Source organism: Vidua chalybeata, chromosome 5 (assembly GCF_026979565.1).
Source record: "Vidua chalybeata isolate OUT-0048 chromosome 5, bVidCha1 merged haplotype, whole genome shotgun sequence".
NCBI classification, from domain to species: Eukaryota; Metazoa; Chordata; class Aves; order Passeriformes; family Viduidae; genus Vidua; species Vidua chalybeata.
In genome coordinates, this window is record NC_071534.1 from 66,360,567 (window position 1) to 66,379,852 (window position 19,286).

Consider the following 19,286-nt stretch of genomic DNA (forward strand, 5'->3'; position numbering starts at 1 on the left):
TAAAGTCTAAGCAGGTGTTTATGAAATATATATCTCATCAAGTCAACTTGTTAGGGTTTTTATGTGAATCAAAATCCAGTTAATAAAGATTTAAAGTACTTCACAGATTTGCCAGCATAATCATCTTGTGTAGGACAAGATTACACATGACAAAAACATTGCTGTAGCTATATCTAGGTCATGGAAAGGTTTTGTTGACTTTGATTCATGTCTAAATGTGAGAAGGTGGTACCTGTGCCAGCAGAAACACCACTGCTGAGGGCGTAGGCAAAGTGACTCTCCCAGCCTGGCCCTTCTGGCACAAAGCCTGTCCTAGAGAAGGCTCCTGTACGAGGCTGATTTAGTACTACTTGATGCTCTCACTAAAAAATACTAGAAATGCCCAAAACCAAGGCTGTACATACTAAATAGTAAGTGTCTGACTACCTGGCAGCATAGAAAATCAGCAGCACTGGGAATATTTCTAAAGGAATTATCCCCCTTGCCACTTTAGTAGTTAGATCAACCCAAAAAAGCTGCCCACACCTTGAGTGCTGATGAGGTTTGTCAGCTGGAGGTAAGCGGTGAGGAGAAGTTACCTTGAATCTGAGAGTCAAGATGGAGATAATCAAACATGACTTATTTTAACAGGATGAGGTGAAAGCTTGCACACATTGAAAGAGTATGTGCATTGTGAAAAATGCATATTTTATGATTGGCTTTTTGCAAATATTACAATGAATATTATATGTGTAATGTTAGAAAGTTATGCTGCATTAATTCTCTTAAGTAGTGTGTTAAATGTATTTTTAGGTTATAACACAATATTAAAATAGAAACTATGCTATGTAAGATACTTTTTAACTAGCTCGAGATGAGATAATCAAGAAATCCTTCGCACAGAGATGGCAGTGACAGGGCCCATAAAGAGTTACAGCCTCCTTATCAGAAAAGACAAACATTCTTCCACCTTCTCTCCGTCTTTATGGAACCACCAGGATTAAGAAGTTGACAAAAACCAGAAAAGTTCTTAATTTGCAAGGAATGTATGCATCATGTATGAGATGTATGAATATGCAACAGGCTATTGCTTTTAAAGGTTATTCCTATGTTCACAAGGCATGCTTATGGGCTTAAGGGCCCGAGAGCATCCGGACGTCCGTAATTCTTTGCTTTTTATTGTCTTGTAATTGTCCTAACTCTAAATTTTCATTACTCTAATTGTATTACTATTTTTATAACTATTTTATTATTATTAAACTTTTAACATTTTAAAAACCAAGCGATTGGCGTTTTTCACATGCACTAAAATGTAGCTCCTTTCCAGGAAACAGGGGCTATAAATAATCTCCAAAAATCATGAGAAAAAAGCAGGTGGGTCTAAAGAAATTATGTGGATATCTGCTTACTCAGAAAAGAAGATAATTTGCTGGATTTGGCTGCAAGAAAATATAGAGGACACCTACAGTTTCTACATTAGGCCAGTATTTGGCACAATTTGAATACTGTGTGCAAGTTTGGTGCCAGTAATTGAGGAAACATATAAAAAAATTTGGGAGGAAGAGCTTCAGGAAATAAAAAAAAAAAAAAAAAGACATGCTTTATGTCTGAGATTCAGGAAATGACAGCTACCTGGTTTTGGTTTTGGTTTTGGTAAATCAGTACAAAAGCTTGATTAGTACGTGCACAAACAAAACAGGTCCTTTAGGAGGAAAAGTTTTCTGAAGTTTGCTTGCATGGCCTTTACAACAGAGAGTTCCAACATAATTGTAGGTGTGGGAGTGTGGTATAAACACAGAAGGAGATTTTGCTTTCCTTTCAAAACCGTAGTGATTGTGCTTTTTATTCATGTTAGAAAGGGCAGCAACATCGTGCTTCAGAAGAAAATAAGCCAACATCTCTAGTTGTAATGCCAGTGCCACTGATACTTAACCCAAGTATAACCCAATTCCCCCTAAAAAGAGTAGTTGAGGCATTCATTGACAGGCCAAAGGATTGGTGCCTTTGGAAAATAAAGTGCCAACACTAACATGGATTTTCTCTCCCCCTTTTTGCTATGTTCTGCCATGGATCTTCTCCACTCCAGTGAATCAGTTTAATCAATTTGGTAGTTTAAGATATTTTGGCAAGGAAATGAGATCTTTGTGAGCAGGGACATGTGAATGATCTGTGCCAATAACAAGCACAACTCCTTTCTAATTTGTCCAGAAAGAGGTTTTTAGACATGTCTGCAAAATGAGCAATGAAGTTAAATAGCAGAGAGGAGAGGTCTTCTCTGGGGAAAAAAACAAAACAAAACAAAACAAAACAAACCTGTCTCGTCCTGTACCAGCTGGTAGAACACACCTAAAGCTCTGCATCAGTAAACAGTGTCTTCTGTTGGGGCTGACTCTTGCCTCTGAATAAAAAGCAACTTTAATAGCTGAATAACCTCATTATGTACACCCAGGCCTGCGCCTGCTGTCACAGTCCAATATTGCTGAAGGCTTGTTCTAAGCCCAGAGGGGTGTAAAGGCTTTCCCAACGTAAAAGCTTCTGTCAGAACCTGGATTCAAAATGTAAAATAAACACCAGATTCTCACTCTGCAGCTCTGGGCTGTGCCAGCTTTTTCCAGCTTAGGCAGCTTTAGAGTTGCCCAAGAGGTAATGCCATGCCCAGAACCGCAGGCAGAGAGCGTTTCCAGCAAATCCAGGAGCTTTGTGCCACTAAATTCACCACAGCAAAATATCCTAAGATGTCCAGGTGGGAACAGTGACTGGACAAGAGGGCAGAGAGACCAAATTTAGACTAGAAAACACACCCAACGATAGAATCACAGAATGAGTGGGTTTGGAAGGGACCTCTGGAGATCATCCAGTCCAACCCCCTGCCAAGGCAGGGTCACCTAGGCAGGTGACACAGAAACACATCCAGGTGAGTTGTGAATGTGTCCAGAGGGAGAATCTGAGAGCAGCCTCTCCCAGTGCTTTGCCACCCTCAATTCCTCATTTGAGGTGAAATCTCTTATGTTATATGACCATTGCTCTGTCACTCAGCACCACTGAGATGAGCCTGGCACCACCCTCTTGGCACCTGCCTCGGAGATATTTACTTGCATTCATGAAATGCCCTCTCAGTCTTCTCTTCTCCAGACTAAACAAGCCCAGCTCCCGCAGTCTCTCCTCACAGGAGAGATGCTCCAGAGGCCTCCTCATCCCTGTGGCTCTGCTGGACCCTCTGCAGCAGTTCCTTGTCCCCCTTGTGCTCAGGAGCCCAGAACGGGGCACAGTAATGGACGCCCATGAAACCACCCCTGAGGCAGTAATTTGGTGTTCAGACACCGTCACCCCAATGTTTTATCACGGTGACACCGGAGGGCCCCACCCGCGACGTGACAGCTGCCGTGACGCCTGGCGGGCACAGACACGTCACTGCAGTGACGTCATGCGGCTCCATAAGCTGAGTAGTTCGCTGAGGCCACCGAGGAAGCGACATGCAGAAGCTATTTCCGCCTTCCCCGCCGCTGTGAGGGACGCGGGGCCGAACCCTTTTCCTCTTCCATTCCCGTTCCCGTTCCTCTTCCCCTTCCGCCTCCGCACTCCCGGTAACCAGTCCGCCGCCAGGGCCCCGGCAGGGCTGTCCTCCGCGCTGCCTAACCCCCGCCCCTCGGGAAGCGCCGCTCCGCGCCGCCCGCAGCCGCGGCTCTGCCGCCGTGAAGCGGCGCCGCTCCTCCCTTCGCGCCCGGGCGTGGCGGGGCGGGCGCGGCGGGCTCGGTCGGGGCAGCGCCGTGGGTCAGGCAGCGCGGCGGAGGCCCGGTCGCCGTGAGGGGAGAAGCGCTCGGGGGCCTCGGAGGGGCGGAGGAGGCGGCGGCGGCGCCGGGCGGGCCCATGTCGGCACCGGGCACAGGTACCGCGGGCACCGACGGGACGGGAGGGCGGTGCCGCGGCGCGTGTGGGGACGGGGTCTCGGAGACGGAGAGAGGAGGGCACAGGGGTCTGGCGGGGACACGGGGAGGGTGGTTCCGGAGGCGGAGGGGCCGTGGGGCTCCGAGGAGGGAAGGCTCGGAGTAGGGAATGCTTGGGTGGCGGTGCCTGAGAGCACTGGGAGAGGGAGGTCAGGAGAGCACCGGAAGCTGCTGTTCCCGAGCTGCTGGTCCCATCCGGGAAAGGGCCCGAGCTGCGGGAGAGCTGCGAGCGGGGATTGGGGTGGTAGCGAAGGAGTCTTTTTATACTTAGTGCCTTGTCTATAGGCCTCTGTTTCACGGTGGAAAGCGCTTTCCTGCAAGTTTGGCAGCAAAAGATTTTCCCCGAGAGGTGTAGAAGCGAAAGTAAAAGTGCCCGGCTGTTCGGCAGGTCGGCCAGAAGATGTGTCAGTGGCCTGAAGTTGTGTCAGGGGAGGTTTAGGTGGGATATCAGGAAAAGCTGCTTCACCCAGAGGGTGTTTGGGCACCGGAACAGGCTCCCCAGGGCAGTGGTCACAGCACCGAGCCTGTCAGAACTCCAGAAGTGTTTGGACAATGTTCTCAGGTACATGGTGACTCTTGGGGTGTCCTGTGCACTGACAATAGTTGGACTTTGATGATCCTTAAAGGACCTTTCCAAGTCAGGATATTCTGTGATTCTGTGAACCTTCCCTGTCACTGTGTGGGGGATGCCTCTCTCTCTACACGACATTTTTTTTTTCTGTGTGCTGTGTCTCATTTTCCAAAACCTGTAAGTTTATTTTTTCCTCACTGACCTTGGTATTTCTCTTATGCACCTTCCCTTGCATTAAGAGAACCTTAATTACATTTCAGTTTTTGAAACTTGCAGAATTCTAGTGGTGTGATAACTAGTGATGGAGGAGTTTGTTGCTCTTTGAGATTTTTCAGCCAGTCAGAAGTGGGATATCTTGCCTACATTTATCTCCCATATCTCTTTTGTAATAGATTAGCTGCAGACAGGACTGTTTATGTAATCCATTTAATGTTTAGTGAAAATTTTCATTGTGTTTAGTTTAATAGAACTGTATTTCCTTCCCTCATACTTGTGTTTGCAAGGATGGGGACTCTGGACCATGTTACTACAGGCTTTGAGTACTCTCAAGTTTTCATTGACTTGAGAGTATTGCTTTGAGGGCCAAGGTGCTGATGTTTATTCTTTTATTCTGAATTGTGAGTAGATTTGTGGTGCTGAATACCTTATATTACTCTCTGCTTTCCTCATGAGTAAATAACACAGATGGTTTTTCTTAAATGTTACTTCTGTATTTCAAAACTGCTTCATAAGTCTCTGAGCTCAGAGTATCATGAACCCAGTCCCATTCTTCCAAATTCCAAGATAATTGTTTAAAAAAAATAGAAACTTAAGTACAATAAAAATTGACTTAACTGCAAATGAGTCACTGTACATCAAATATTGAAAAATTAAGAAAAACAGTTCCCTCTAAAAACATGTTGTCTGTAGATGCTGAAACTGAGAAGAAGGAGTGTTAAAACATGTTAGTATCACTATAGAAATGGGGTGCCAAGGCATAGGGATGTTTGTCTTGTCTCTGTTTTCACTGTCCTTCCTAATTTTCTGGTGTGAGTGCTGGTTTGTCCTATCTGTTGGCTTATGGAGTTCATGTCATTATTATGCCTTTTCATCAGTACATTAATGTAAATGTGAAATATTAAATAGAATAAAATTTCTCTTAATGTTTCCATGCCATCTTCAGCTTTGTTTCCTATGGAAATGAGGCCCAGGTGAGCCAGCTGTCTGTTTCCGTTTTTCCCTGCTTCCCACAACTTTTGGGAAAGTTGCTTATGGGACAGTTCTACTCTGCCTGTCGCGGGAGCTCTGTGCCGGCTGCGAGCTCCGCCTGGCTGTAGCTCCGCGCTGGATCAGCCGGGGTGCAGCTTGGAGGCAGCGGCAGCGCCGCCTCCTGCTGCCCTCGGGCGTTTGGTGTCGGCACCAACGAGCTGGCAGAGCCATCGGAAAGGTTTGGGAGATAAGGAGCTGTACACGTAGTAGGTAGTGAGAAGTATTGCAACATACCTGTTCTGGGACACAGAACAGAATCCTACTGTAAAACGAGATTTTTGGGGTTTTTTTTGACTCCAGTGTTCACTGGGAAAAAGTGGATAATACTGCCTTGTGGTCAATTATGCTCCATTCCTTTTCTTTTTATCCCATCTTTTCTGGTTTGCTTTTATACAAGCAAACATCAGATACATCTTTAAAATAGAATTCTGAGTTCCTAAATTTAGTAAGAGCTCAAGTACCATAATGATTGTGGTAAATAACCCTGTTGTTAAAAGTTACTTGTGTAGCTGGCTAGATATTTTGTTCAGAGTATTGGAATTGTGACATGCTGTTCCAGCATTTCTTTAAACATAGGCAACCCCTTCCCTCTTTGGTTAAGTACTGATTTCATAATAATACTGTTCTAAGATCAGTGGTTTTAGAACTCAAGTAGTTCTGAAATTTTATAGTTGTAGACATGCATTAGGGAGCCAAATGTGCTAGTGCTTGTTTAAGCAATGCTGATTTGATTTCCATAAATAAGAGACATTTCCCCATTGGTGCTGTTGCCAGTTGCTCCCAGAGGCCAAGTCATGAATAGGTTCCTTCCCAGCTGGTAGTTTGTCACTGCCCAGGTGTAAATACTGGTACTGTAAATTTTTGCAGACCATTTTTTCTTCAGAAGCTCTGGCTGAACACCTTAAATATTGTAATACAGTTTCATCTGGGTAGGATAGACAGCATATAAATATGTCATTTTATTGTTTGGGAGATGGCAGAGGGAATGTGCAATGCTTATTATGGAACATATCGTCTTTATTGTGAAGTTTAATTTATAAACATATTTCAAAGTAGTTAAAATTAATGCCAGAAGCATTCTGCATTAGATTGGAATGCAGGTGTCTCATTATCCACTCTGAGTAGATGCAGGGAATTGGTGAATCTAGGATGTTTTCATAATCCAGAATAAAATGTTAAAAGGCAAAAGTAGTGGTGGCCATTGGGAATCAAACTGGTGTTACTAATAAAAACAAAGTGATGGCTCTTCAAAAGGCATCACATACAGTGGTGTCCTATCAGTCCCACCTATGCATGCATTTAACTTGAAGCATGTAAGTATGTGAAAATTATTTTTGGTGTTAAGAAATTAATTTAGCCTGAAGTAAAAACCTAGGTGATTGTAATTGCCTCTTGTGGTCCTGCTTGGCCCATCTGACCCTGACATGAGTCAGCAGAATGTCCTTGCATTCTAGGCTGTAGTACCAGGATTTAACCAGAAGGCTGAAGGTGAGTCTCTGCTCTGTACTTACCACATCCAGGTGTGGGTTCTCTGTTCCCAAGAAAGGCATTGGCACACTGAAATAAATCTATTGGAAGATCACCAAGAGCACAGGGAGGCTGGAGGACATGATCTGAAGAGAAACAGAGAGAACTGGGTTCTTGATCTGTAAGGAGAGAGGGGGAAATCTTATTACTGTCTTAAAACAACCTGATGGGAGAGCATAGTGAAGATGAAGCTGGCTTCTCCTCCACGCTGTGCAGGGACAGGATGAAAAGAAACACAGTATGGGGCACAGCAATTTCCAGGTTGGTATTAGGAAAAGCTTTTTCTCTGTGTGCCCAGGGGGAACCATTGCTTCTGTGTTCTTGGAGATACTAAAGCCTTAGCCAAGCCTCTGATCTGCTTGGAGCAGGGGCCTGAAGTAGGTGCTTGTCACAGTTTCCTCCTAATCAGAATTATCCTGGGATTTTACCCTTTTGTGTTCAATATGTGTTACCTTTTGTGTCCTTAGCCAAAGCTTGGGGGGCTGAAAACCCCAAAGAGGCTAAAGCTCCTACAAAAATGTTGGTTGAGTAGAAGGAGAGAGAAATTGTAGCCTTTGATAAATCTTGGTAATTGCAGCCTTTCTGATATTATTTCCGTTTGCCCTGCTGGGAGGGAGGTTTGTGCATCCAGCTTCGTCAGCACTGCTCGCTCTTCAGCTGCTACTTGTGCTGAGTGCTGGAGATGCTGGGGAAATCTGGGGAAGGGTGAGGAAAGAATGAAGCAAGTTGGTGCCTTTTCACAATGAGGATAAATCCAGCATTGGAGCAGGTTGGCCAGAGGGGTTGTGCAGTTTCTTTCCTTGACGTTTTTCAAGAATGGAACAGTCTTGTCTGAACTCGTCACTGACCCTGCTTTGAGCAGGAGGATGGATTACTTGAGGTCCCATGTAACCTGCATTATCCTAGGATCCTAAGTAGTGGTAGTGGAAGGGAGAGAATTCTTAGGAGATATGTGGAAAGGTCAATGAGGTGCACATGCATGCTGATGTATCAAGCATGTACTTACTTTTGAGTTTGGAGTACTTTGTTTTCATCAATCTTGAATTATTTTTCTTTCAGATGAACTTGTTTATGTTCAAGATCTTACATTTCTTGGGTAGTAGAAACTTCAAGATGATTTTATTTCACAATTTATGCTGGAGACAACTTTGCAGAACAACATGCTTACAAAATGATTTGTTTTTACTTGTCAGGTCTGTTCCTTAGTTGAAGAAAATGTAAACCTTTATTCTGATGAGTCACGCATTTGTGAGTTAAGTGAATATGGGTGGGCTCTGAAAAATGACTAAAATATCAACAGCAATTTAAAAGGACTTGTTTTCCTGTGGTTCTGCAGGTTTGCCTGGATAACACAATGCCAGCTGAGCGCAAAAAGCCAGCAAATATGGAAGAAAAAGAATCTCAGTTAAATAATAAAGAAAAAGAATTTAGTGAAAGGCGACCAGTGAGCACCAGGGAGAAGCCAAAAGAAGATGTGAAGGTTGGCATGAAGAGAGAGACTTTAAAGGTTCCTGAAGATAAAAAGAAAAAAATGGAAGAGGATAAAAGAAAGAAGGAAGACAAGGAGCGGAAGAAAAAAGAAGAGGATAAAGTAAAGGCAGAAGAGGAGCAAAAGAAGAAAGAAGAAGAAGAAAAAAAGAAACTTGAAGAAGAGGAGAAAAAGAAACAAGAGGAGGAAGAAAAAAAGAAACAAGAAGAAGAAGCCGCTCAGCTGAAGTAAGTTATCTTTTAAAGGTTTAACTGTGCCAAATGCTGGAGTTCTGTTATCAGGATTGTGGTCAGAGTTATAAAAGATGAAGTGTTGGAGTTTCTTTTAATAAGTTGCATTTAGTATTACCAATTTTATGTGCCTGTCTGATTGTGCCTTATGACTTCTAAGAGGTTTTGAGTTTTCACTTGTAACCTCTGTTAGTTTGTTCTCTGTTATGGGGGTTTGTCATGTGATGACCATGGAGAGCACAATTGTGCTTGAGTAAATGTTGTAATTTAACCCCAGCTGGCATCAGCCCCACACAGCCACTCCCTCCCCTCAACAGGATGGGGAAGAGAATCAGAAGAGTAAAAGTGAGAAATTTCAGGGGTTGACATAAAGACAGTTCAGTGGGTAAAGCAGAAGCTGTGCAGGTAAGCAGACCAAAACAAGGAATTCATTCCCCACTTCCCCAGCACTCCCCAGGACAGCAGGTCTCTGTAAAATGTTAACAGTGACTTGGGAAGACAAACACCATCACTCCTATCATCCCTCCCCTTCCTTCTTCCCCCAGATTTATGTGTTGGCCATGATGGCATATGGATTGGGCTATCCCTTGGGTCAGTTGGGGTCAGCTGTCCTGGGTGTGTTTCCTCCAAACTTGTGCAGCCCCAGACTCCTCCTTGGTGGGGTGGAGTTGTGGTGTGGAGCAGAAAAGGCCTTGACTGTGTGTAAGCCCGTCCCAGCAATAGTGAAAACACCCCTGTGTTATCAACACTGATTCCAGCACAAATCCAAAACACAGCCCCATACAGGATACTCTGAAGATATCCATACTCAGGATACCCAGCCCAAACCAGAACAATAAAGAACCACAGATGCATTTAAGATTAAGTGTTATTGTCCAAAAATTTGGAATACAGACTTAACAGGTCTACAGACCACACATAACAGGAGCAAATCTGATGTGAGAAATTACTTTTACTCAGTCACAGACAACTGATACTTGGATGGCAAACTCAGAATTTAACCTGAAAGTTTAATATGTGATATTACCAAGACCATGTTTCTTATTATGTTATCCAACCATAGTACAGGGTTGAAGGTGGCTGAAATATTATGTTATCCAACCATAGTACAGGGTTGAAGGTGGCTGAAATATTTCCCTTTTAAGATTGAGGCAATGTCATAGCCAAATTCTAGCTGGGACAGATATATTTGATGTTTTCCAAATTTTCTGTGTAATTTCACTAGATCGGCAATAAAAGATTTTCCTTAAATGTGTAATACAGAAACCTGTTAAAAGGCTTGTTTCCTCTTCTGTGAGAACTTCATCTTCATCTGTGGTAAATGGAGTTTCATGTTTATATTTTCAAAGTCTGTTGGGATTAATATATTCTGCGTAGAAATATTTGAGAAATTTTGTAACAAGTAGTACTTGCCCTTTGCAGCACAAAAATTAAACGGAGCTTCTGAAGCAGATGCTTTAGCTTTCTAGGATTGGCTTAGTAGATATTAAAGAAGAGAGGTGAAATGGTGTTAGAACTCCTGAAGGTTTTCCAACTGTGACCTTTTTTCCTCTTACTGATACTCTGAGATTAAGGCTCCATAACAAAATGAGTAATTTTTATGTCTCACAGGGAGAAGGAGGAAGCACATCAGCTCCATCAGGAGGCTTGGGAGCGCCATCAGGCAAGAAAAGAGCTCCGCAGCAAGAACCAGAACGCACCGGAGAGTCGTCCGGAGGAAAACTTCTTCAGCAGACTGGACTCCAGCCTGAAGAAAAACACAGCTTTTGTTAAGAAGCTAAAAACCATTACAGAGCAACAAAGGGATTCCTTGTCCCATGACTTTAATAGCCTGAATTTAAGCAAATACATTGCCGAAGCAGTAGCTTCTATTGTGGAGGCCAAACTGAAAATATCAGACGTGAACTGTGCTGTGCACTTGTGTTCCCTCTTTCACCAGCGATACGCTGATTTTGCTCCTTCGTTACTTCAGGCCTGGAAAAAACATTTTGAAGCAAGGAAAGAAGAGAAGACTCCCAACATTACCAAGTTAAGAACTGATTTGCGTTTCATTGCAGAATTGACAATAGTTGGGATTTTCACTGACAAGGAAGGTTTGTCTTTAATCTATGAGCAGCTTAAAAATATTATTAACGCTGATCGAGAATCCCACACTCATGTTTCTGTGGTTATCAGCTTTTGTCGGCACTGTGGAGATGACATTGCTGGTTTGGTACCAAGGAAGGTAAAAACTGTTGCAGAGAAGTTTAACTTGAGCTTTCCTCCTAGTGAGATAATTAGCCCAGAGAAACAACAGCCCTTCCAGAATTTGTTGAAGGAATACTTTACATCTTTGACCAAACACCTGAAAAGGGACCACAGGGAGCTACAAAATATTGAAAGACAAAACAGGTGACAATTGAATGTTGCTTTTTATTTATGCATAAAAATTAGTTTAATTATTAAATGCCTAGACTTGTTGTAGTATTTATGAACAAAGTGTGTTAGCAGTGTGTTCTGCAATGTTTCTAAAAAAAAGTTCTAAATTTGTTCTGAATACTTAAAAAGCAGGGACAAAACAGACCCTTTGAATATCTTTTAAAGGAAAGGGAGGTTGACCTTTAGTTGTAATTCTCTTTCCTCTGTTTGGTGCTGTTTCCTTATCAGCATGAGAGCAATGCTGCTTTCCCAACTGGTACTGTCCTTTTCCAGTTGGCACAGTCTGATTTCTCCCTTTCCACCCACATGTATCAAACGAAGCATATGCCACAATTGCTTTGGCTTGTTTACTTTTTTTAGTGTACCAGGATGAAGAAAAAAATAGGTTAAATTAAGAAAGTATCTGTTACACTCCAAGGTGGACAAATATATATTAAATAAATATATTAAAATGTTGGAGGGTATAGACAATTTGATAAAAGTCCTCCTAAATATTTATATGCAGTACTAATATTGCAGGGTATGAATATGCAGACTTTGAGATCCTGAGTTATTTTATTTCTGCTATTTTCACATTGTTTAATAACTGTTTGCTTTAAAACATCCTGAATTCTCATTATTGGAGCCAAATGCTATTCTTAAAACAGTCATTCTTAATTTCTTCTGGAGGCATTCCAGTCAGACACAAACAAACACGTTACTGTTTATAGACACGTATTTCAGTTAAAAGGCTGGACATCCATCCAGAACCAAATGTATGCTTGGAATGCATTAAATTTTTATGTTTCCAAAGCAAGAATCCTTTGTGCTGATGGGTTTTGTGCTGCAGTCCTATCTGGACTCAGCCAAGTGTTGAATTTCACAGGATCATAAACTGACTTTTGAAGTACTGTTATTTCTGCAAGTACCTTACTAATTCAAAGTACATTACTGACTAAGGTGTAATTTTTTCAAAATGAATGAATATGAACCTTTATACTTTCACAATCATCATTAGTTCTGGACACATTGGTTCTGGCTGGTGTTTCAATGAGTGGGTGTTACAAAGTCTGTATGATAGAAAATAGAGTGAAAAAAGTTTCTGAGAGGTATAAAATATGTTAAGAAAGCAAGAAGCAGAAAGAATGTAAATTATCTGGGAGAAAGAATTATACTTTAATATTTACTTGTACAACTGCATAAAAATGAGTGGACAGAGCCTGAGCAGCCTGGTCTGACCTCATTGCTGAGCCTGCTTTGAGTAGATCAGACAAAGGCAGATGAGGGACCTCTTTGAGCACCTTGTTGTCTGAATTATCCCTGTCAATTTGGGTGCAAAGCTTTGTTTTGGGGAAGGAATGTGAAGAGCTATCATTTATCACTGGATAAAGAGAGCTCTGTTATTTCCCTCTGAACTTTAAGGTGTCTATTTTAACTCCTTAATGAAAGTTGAGGAATAAGTTTTGTTAAATAAGACATAAAAAGTCTTTCCTACCAGATTTTATTTGTTTACAACATCTGTAACAGATTCATGGCATTTGCTTGCTAGGGAAGTGCAAGGCATGAGGAGGGCAAGACAGATATTTGCCAAGTAAGAAGTCTATGAGTATTGTAGAAATCTTCCTAAGCTGTGGATTTTGGGAAGGTGATTGTGCAGTTGATTCCTTACTTGCTTTTGAATTTTGGTTTTTTTGTGGGTGGCAGTTTTTTGGAGTGTTTTTGTTTGGTTTGGTTGTTCTTGTTTTTTTGGTTTTTTTTAAACAATAATCCTATTGGATAAAGCTATTCTCTGTGTATTGAAAATCTGATCCATTTTGCTGTAGTTTTTATTCAGAGTGTTATTCCACAATCAGTGAAGTGAATAGGGAGTGAACTGTTCCCTTTTGTGCATCAACTGTGTCACATGTTAAGGTTATGATATTTTGTCAGGTAAATAACTCATCAATTTATCTCTGTCAGGAGAACGACTGTGAAATAATTTAAGCTGTACAATTTGGTTGAATTAATTGAAAATTACTATGCTAAATTAACAGTGCTTTAGTGCCGTGTTATCTGTGGAATCATTTAGGTAAAATTAAAGCAGACTCAAGCATTGCTGGTTAAGTGGATAGTTTGGAAAAGTACCTTGAGTTACTCTTTGACTTTCATATAACACAGAACCTGGTGGTCATTTGGTTACACAGCTGGGGGCACAACAAAACTTGTCAGGCTGTGTCATTGGAAGGAAGCACCTTGATTCCCATATTCTGAAAAGAGTTTTCAAACTCTTTTCATATTCTGAAAAGAGTTTTCCTTCAAAAAAGGAAGAAACTTCTTTTGCCTAAATTAAAGATGTTTTTGGTGTGCTGAACTTGCCTTATGCTTTGAAGAGACATAAAGTAAGACAAGTACTATGTGCTGTACTTGTAATTGTATTCATGTGAGCCATGCTTTCTAGAGTTTGCTTCATTTGCTTTAGCTGGTTTGAATTGGTTAACACTTGTCTTCTTGAAACTGAAATTGAGAACTGAATGTCTTGTACTATTGTTACAGCACTTTGCTTTTTTTGTTTTTTAATAATAGCAGAGAGCTTCAATGCTCATGTTTATAAAGCTGCTGGTTTGAAGTATGTATGCAATGGACAGCAGTCTCCATGGAAAAGCTATGAACTGACACTTAATGCGTTTCCTGAATCCAAACTGAACTACTGCACTTCACAGATACTCAGTGGTTATTTAATTTGTTAATTTTTCTTTGCTGTTCTTTGCAGGAGCAGGCAATACATGTTAAATAAGCGTGTTTTATCAGAGAAATAGAACTTTTGCCAGCATTAATGCTTCTTGCTCTTTTGCCAGACACCTGTGTCCACTTCTGCTTCTGAGCAGGGATAAGGGATTTTGCTGCTCACCCTGTGAATGTGTACAAAGAAGACTTTTGTTTTACAATTAATCTGGAGCAAGAAGACTGATATCCCTCAACTTATATTGCCTTAACTATTTCAGAATTCTTTTGCCACAAAATGCTTTGGCAAGACTTTGACTGCTTGCCTATTGCATAATAAAAGCCTAATGATAATGGAATCCTACAGATGATAATGTAACGATACAACCTGCTTTGGAAATTGTGGCATTTGCACCTTTTTTCAGACTTCTGATGCTTTCATTTCAGTGCAGGGTACCTGCTCAGTGGTTCCAGCACTTGTAAGCAGTGATTAGGTTCCTTCAAGTGCAAGTTACTTTTGACAACAAACTTCAATGTTAAAAATTATTATTTGAAACAAGTATGAATAGTTTTGTAAAAGAAAATAAAGACCAGCTGAAAAAACAAATACAGCTGCTCATAATTTGGACCAATAGCCTTGAAATAATTTGTTTTTTTGGAAAGTCACCGGGCTGCTTGCAAATTTCTTGACCCTCCTGGTGATAATAACTCATATAATCATTCAAACAATGTGGAAATTGATTGTTACAGGTGCAAAGCAACTTTTATCTAGCTTGTTGATAAAGTTGAATATTTTATTTTACTATATAAGTATTTTTAGGACTTTTACAGCTTAATTGTGGCAAAGAGTAAGTGGGCCTTTCTCTTTGACGTGGAAGCTGGAGCTTCTGTGACTGTACTGTCCTCAGTAGGATTGAAGTTGGAAATTCATTGTGGTTTGGAAAAAGAATAGCGTCACTTAAATGTTTGCTATTGCAGTCTAAATTAGAATTGTTACAGTTCCCTCAAAGAGGGCAGGTTAGCTTTGCTCAGAGAAATTCCTAATGGTTCAGCATAGCTCAAATATATTTTAAGGAAAAAGGTGGTCTTACTGTAAGTTTGGTTTTTGTAGACGCATTCTCCACTCCAAAGGAGAGCTGAGTGAAGATCGACACAAGCAGTATGAGGAGTTTGCAATGTCGTATCAGAAGCTGTTGGCAAATTCTCAGTCTCTGGCTGATCTTTTGGATGAGAACATGCCTGACCTCCCCCAAGAAAAACCAACACCTGAGGGTAAGCCAGGTTCTAAAGCAGGTCAGCAGAACCTTGGACTCGGCTTGGATGTGGTGAAAAAACCAACCAAACCCTCTTACCAATGTTTTCTTTCTGCTGGTTTAATTTCATTCAGCCCTTCCCCCTAAAGGATATCATATAATGAATAATACATTTGTCTTTTTAAATTAAAGTAATTATGCCTAATATGTAACCATAACTATTGTATATTCTGTGTAGTTATGGAAAATTAAGTAATATCTCTTTAGGTTTGTTTCTGGAGATAGAGTAATAAATGGAAAATTAGAAATGTTTTTAACCTGATCCTTTCCTTTTAATATTTTGCAGGTTTTAGTATTTTAAAACTGTCAGAGTTTTTAAAGCTGATACTGTTAAAAAATATGTTTGAAGTCTATTTTGGGTCATGATGTTGTGGGCAGGAAGATATTGATAAGCCAGATAAGTCACTAGGTGTGGCTGTCAAGCCTCCTGAGCAGAAGTGCAGCTTTCAATGCCTTTAAATCTAAACTTTGAGATTTGTTGAGATGTTGTTGAAATCATGAGTTTCTTTTGTTTTAAATTATCTTGAACTTTAAAGAACTGTATTTTTTAATGCCTCTAAATATTAAATTGTTCTTTTTAAACTTCATCCTTAAAACTCAGTAGGGTACATACAGTTCATCATACTCAAAATTATTACTTTTAATGATAATGTTGTTAAAGTCTGTTATAACTTTCTAATACCACATAATGTGCTGCTTAGTTTTTCTTGATTTGATTTCCTCTGATTCTGTCTGTGTTTTTAATCAAAATGAAATTTACAATTTAAAGATAATTTCTTGGTATGTCTAATACTAAGATTGAATTGTTAAAAACACTTTTAAAGTGTGCATTGAAATATTCAAGTGAAAACAGAAGTAGTAATAAATAGTTTAACACTTGTCGAAAAGGACTCTTAAAGGTGCCTCCCCATAGAAGATTGTAATTTGTGTAATTAACTTTCTTATGGTTTCACTACTTTTGCAGAACATGGACCTGGTATTGATATTTTCACTCCAGGAAAGCCTGGAGAATATGACCTGGAGGGGGGTATCTGGGAAGATGAAGATGCTAGAAACTTCTATGAGAATCTCATTGACTTGAAGGCTTTTGTGCCAGCAATTTTGTTTAAAGATAATGAAAAATATTCCCAGAACAAGGATTCGAGCAAAGATGAATCAAGAGGTAGGATGCTTAGATGAGTATTTTCTTCAACATATCTTGTCCTACAGATAAACAAACTTGATGGAACTAATGAGTCTCTAATGAAATAATTTGTGATAATCAGGACAGTACACCAGTTCGGGTGATTTTTTACAGAATAAACTAGGTGGGATAGGGATTATATCTGGTTATTAAGGAAGAAAAAAAGTAAATTCATTTTAATATTGTTAGAATTGTAAATTTCAAGTAATTGGAGGTTAACCAGTGTGAGTAAATACCAACTTTTCTGTGAGAAATGGGAAGAGTTTTCCCTTCTTTGCAGATTTTAGTGTTTGGGGTTTTTCTCACTGTTATTTTCTTATTAAATTATTAATGGTAGGTGCCACTGTCAGCATAAAACTTCAGTAGATTAAAATGCCTGGATGATTCCTCACTCTGACTCAGCTCTCAGTTCACAACCAGGCATGTGCAGACTTCAGGTACAATGGGATAAAAAGTCACCATCCCTGGCTCAAAGTGTAACGGAAGATGCATGATTGGAGAATTCTGACATTTCCCTGTAAGGATCTTTTAGATGTTGGAGCAGCTTGCCCAGGCAGACTGGAATCTCTGTCTTACTATTTTAAAACAACTGGAAAAATACCTGAGAAATCTGGTGTGAGTAGTGTTCATTCATTTGGACCAAAAGGTTGAACTGGAGATATCACCAAAGTGAATTTCAGACTAATTTTGTCTGTGATTCTGAACATGTTACTTGTTTGTGAGTCTATATTTCCATATGGTGCATGCACTGTTTAGAAGTTGTCACACTTGGCTTTGAAAAATTTTAGAATTTTAATAAGGTTATCTGCCTTGAAATTGATTTTTATTTTAAATGAAGCAGAGTCTGCAAATGCAATAGAAGGAGGCCTGAGAAAACACTAAGAATCTGTAGATTGTAATCTCTTGGAAAAATGCTCAGTGTTGGACCAGTGTTGTGGTCAAAGAAAAATATTAACTATTCTTTTCTGAATCTTTTTCAGATTCAGATATTGTGTTGAAAGAAACTAATAATCTTTATTTGACCTTTTATATAGCATATTATTTCATCAACATCTTCCTCCTGTTCTGCTTTGTCCTTTTTTTCTTTATCTGTGTAAAAGATTTTCCATTAAGACACTAAAGAGGTGTAGGTTTAGGAGCATTAATCTTCTTGTATTCTAATAATGACTGTGCATATTTAACAGTTTGTTAGTATTTATTTGGTATTTCTACTTGTAAATAGATTCAAAAGATGCCAAAGATAATAAGGAAGCAGCTGGGAATGAGGATCTGGAATTGGAGCTGGAGAACCTGGATATTAATGATGATGCACTGGAGTTGGATTGTGGAGATGAGGCAGAAGATCTTACAAAGAAACTTCTTGATGAGCAAGGTAAAAAGAATTGGTTTTAAGAATCCTTTTTCTTCATGATTTGTTTTTTTGAACTCTTATTTTAGTTTATGGATTTGTAGAGTGCATTCAGGGCTATTTATTTATTGATGAAACTAGCAGCTAGAAACTGCTGGGATTGTGATAAATGTTTTTGTTGCAAGTCATTCAGATACAAGTGAAAATTATTTTAAACATGTTCATGTAGTGAAAGTTACCAATTTCCTTCACACGGCTTTTAAAAGTAAGCAAATGTAAAGGCAGTGGTCTGAAAAGTGACTACAAAGAGGAATGAATGCTTAACAGCTAAACATTACAAATGCACTGTTTGGGGAATTTGTTGGTATATGATTCTCTTTCATAGCTAAAGATGTCTGCTGCTTGTTTATTTCCCTCTGTTAGAACAAGAGGATGAAGAAGCCAGTACTGGATCTCATTTAAAACTCATAGTAGATGCTTTTCTTCAGCAGCTTCCAAATTGTGTCAACAGAGACCTCATAGACAAGGTACGGTCATAGTTTGTTTTCTGCAGTCTTAAAAGCCATAATGCTAGATCAGATAGATAGGAAATAAAGATGTCAAGCTTTGGAGTCTGACAGTAACTGAATTAAATTTTAATCAGTCTGTATTCCTCTCAGTGGACATGCTTTCTGACTATGTCAGTTCTAGCCAAAACTGAAGATTTTTCCTTATGATTATTTTTAAAGCATCTGTAAAAGCCGTGTGTAAACTCCATTTTCTGTTGCTTTCTTGAAAACCCACTGCATTGAAGTGAAGCATTGCATTAATTTTGCTCTTTATAGGCAGCAATGGATTTTTGCATGAATATGAATACGAAAGCCAACAGAAGAAAACTAGTACGAGCACTTTTCATAGTTCCTAGACAAAGGTAAGAGCAGAAGGGGACCAAGCTGGATCCACCCCTTAATTTAGCATATGCATGTATTTTTAAAAAGCAGTGTATATTCCATTTGTTTATGTGCACTTTTGGAGTGGCTTATGCTGAAGCATAGATGGCATGAAAGCAAAAGTTAAATTCCTGATATATTGCACTGTTAAAAAAATGTGTCTGTGATCAGGCTGCACTGTGGACAGAGTTAATAAACTCCTAGAACCATACATAGTTTCCTCATTGCCATTGATTTGTCATCTTCCCAGTGGTAATTCCATTTCCCTGTGGATTTGTATTAAAAGTAATAATAATCTAAAAAATATTACCTTTTCTCATAGACCTCAACAAAGCAGGATAGATGGTGGGATAGCCTCGAGGAGCTGCTACTGTTGTGATGGTTCTGCTCCAGTAGTTGGAGCTAACACTGAAGTGAATGGCTCAGCT

At 40.0% G+C, this 19,286-nt stretch overlaps 1 protein-coding gene across 3 annotated transcripts in view; it reads left to right on the forward strand.

Moving 5' to 3' along the window:
* The first annotated feature begins 3,774 nt into the window (after nt 1-3,774).
* The window catches only part of UPF2 (UPF2 regulator of nonsense mediated mRNA decay), a 51,152-nt gene continuing 35,640 nt past the window's right edge, over nt 3,775-19,286 (forward strand). For 2 of the 3 annotated variants that reach the window (XM_053942478.1, XM_053942480.1), the window contains exons 1-8: nt 3,775-3,865; nt 8,606-8,985; nt 10,600-11,379; nt 15,197-15,357; nt 16,363-16,560; nt 17,804-17,953; nt 18,353-18,456; nt 18,754-18,839. In XM_053942478.1, coding sequence (XP_053798453.1) covers nt 8,624-8,985; nt 10,600-11,379; nt 15,197-15,357; nt 16,363-16,560; nt 17,804-17,953; nt 18,353-18,456; nt 18,754-18,839 — 1,841 coding nt within the window. In that variant the 5' untranslated portion in view covers nt 3,775-3,865; nt 8,606-8,623. Of the gene's footprint in view, nt 3,866-4,131; nt 4,486-8,605; nt 8,986-10,599; nt 11,380-15,196; nt 15,358-16,362; nt 16,561-17,803; nt 17,954-18,352; nt 18,457-18,753; nt 18,840-19,286 lie in introns of those variants that run through there. The other variant, XM_053942479.1, reaches the window with a different exon arrangement.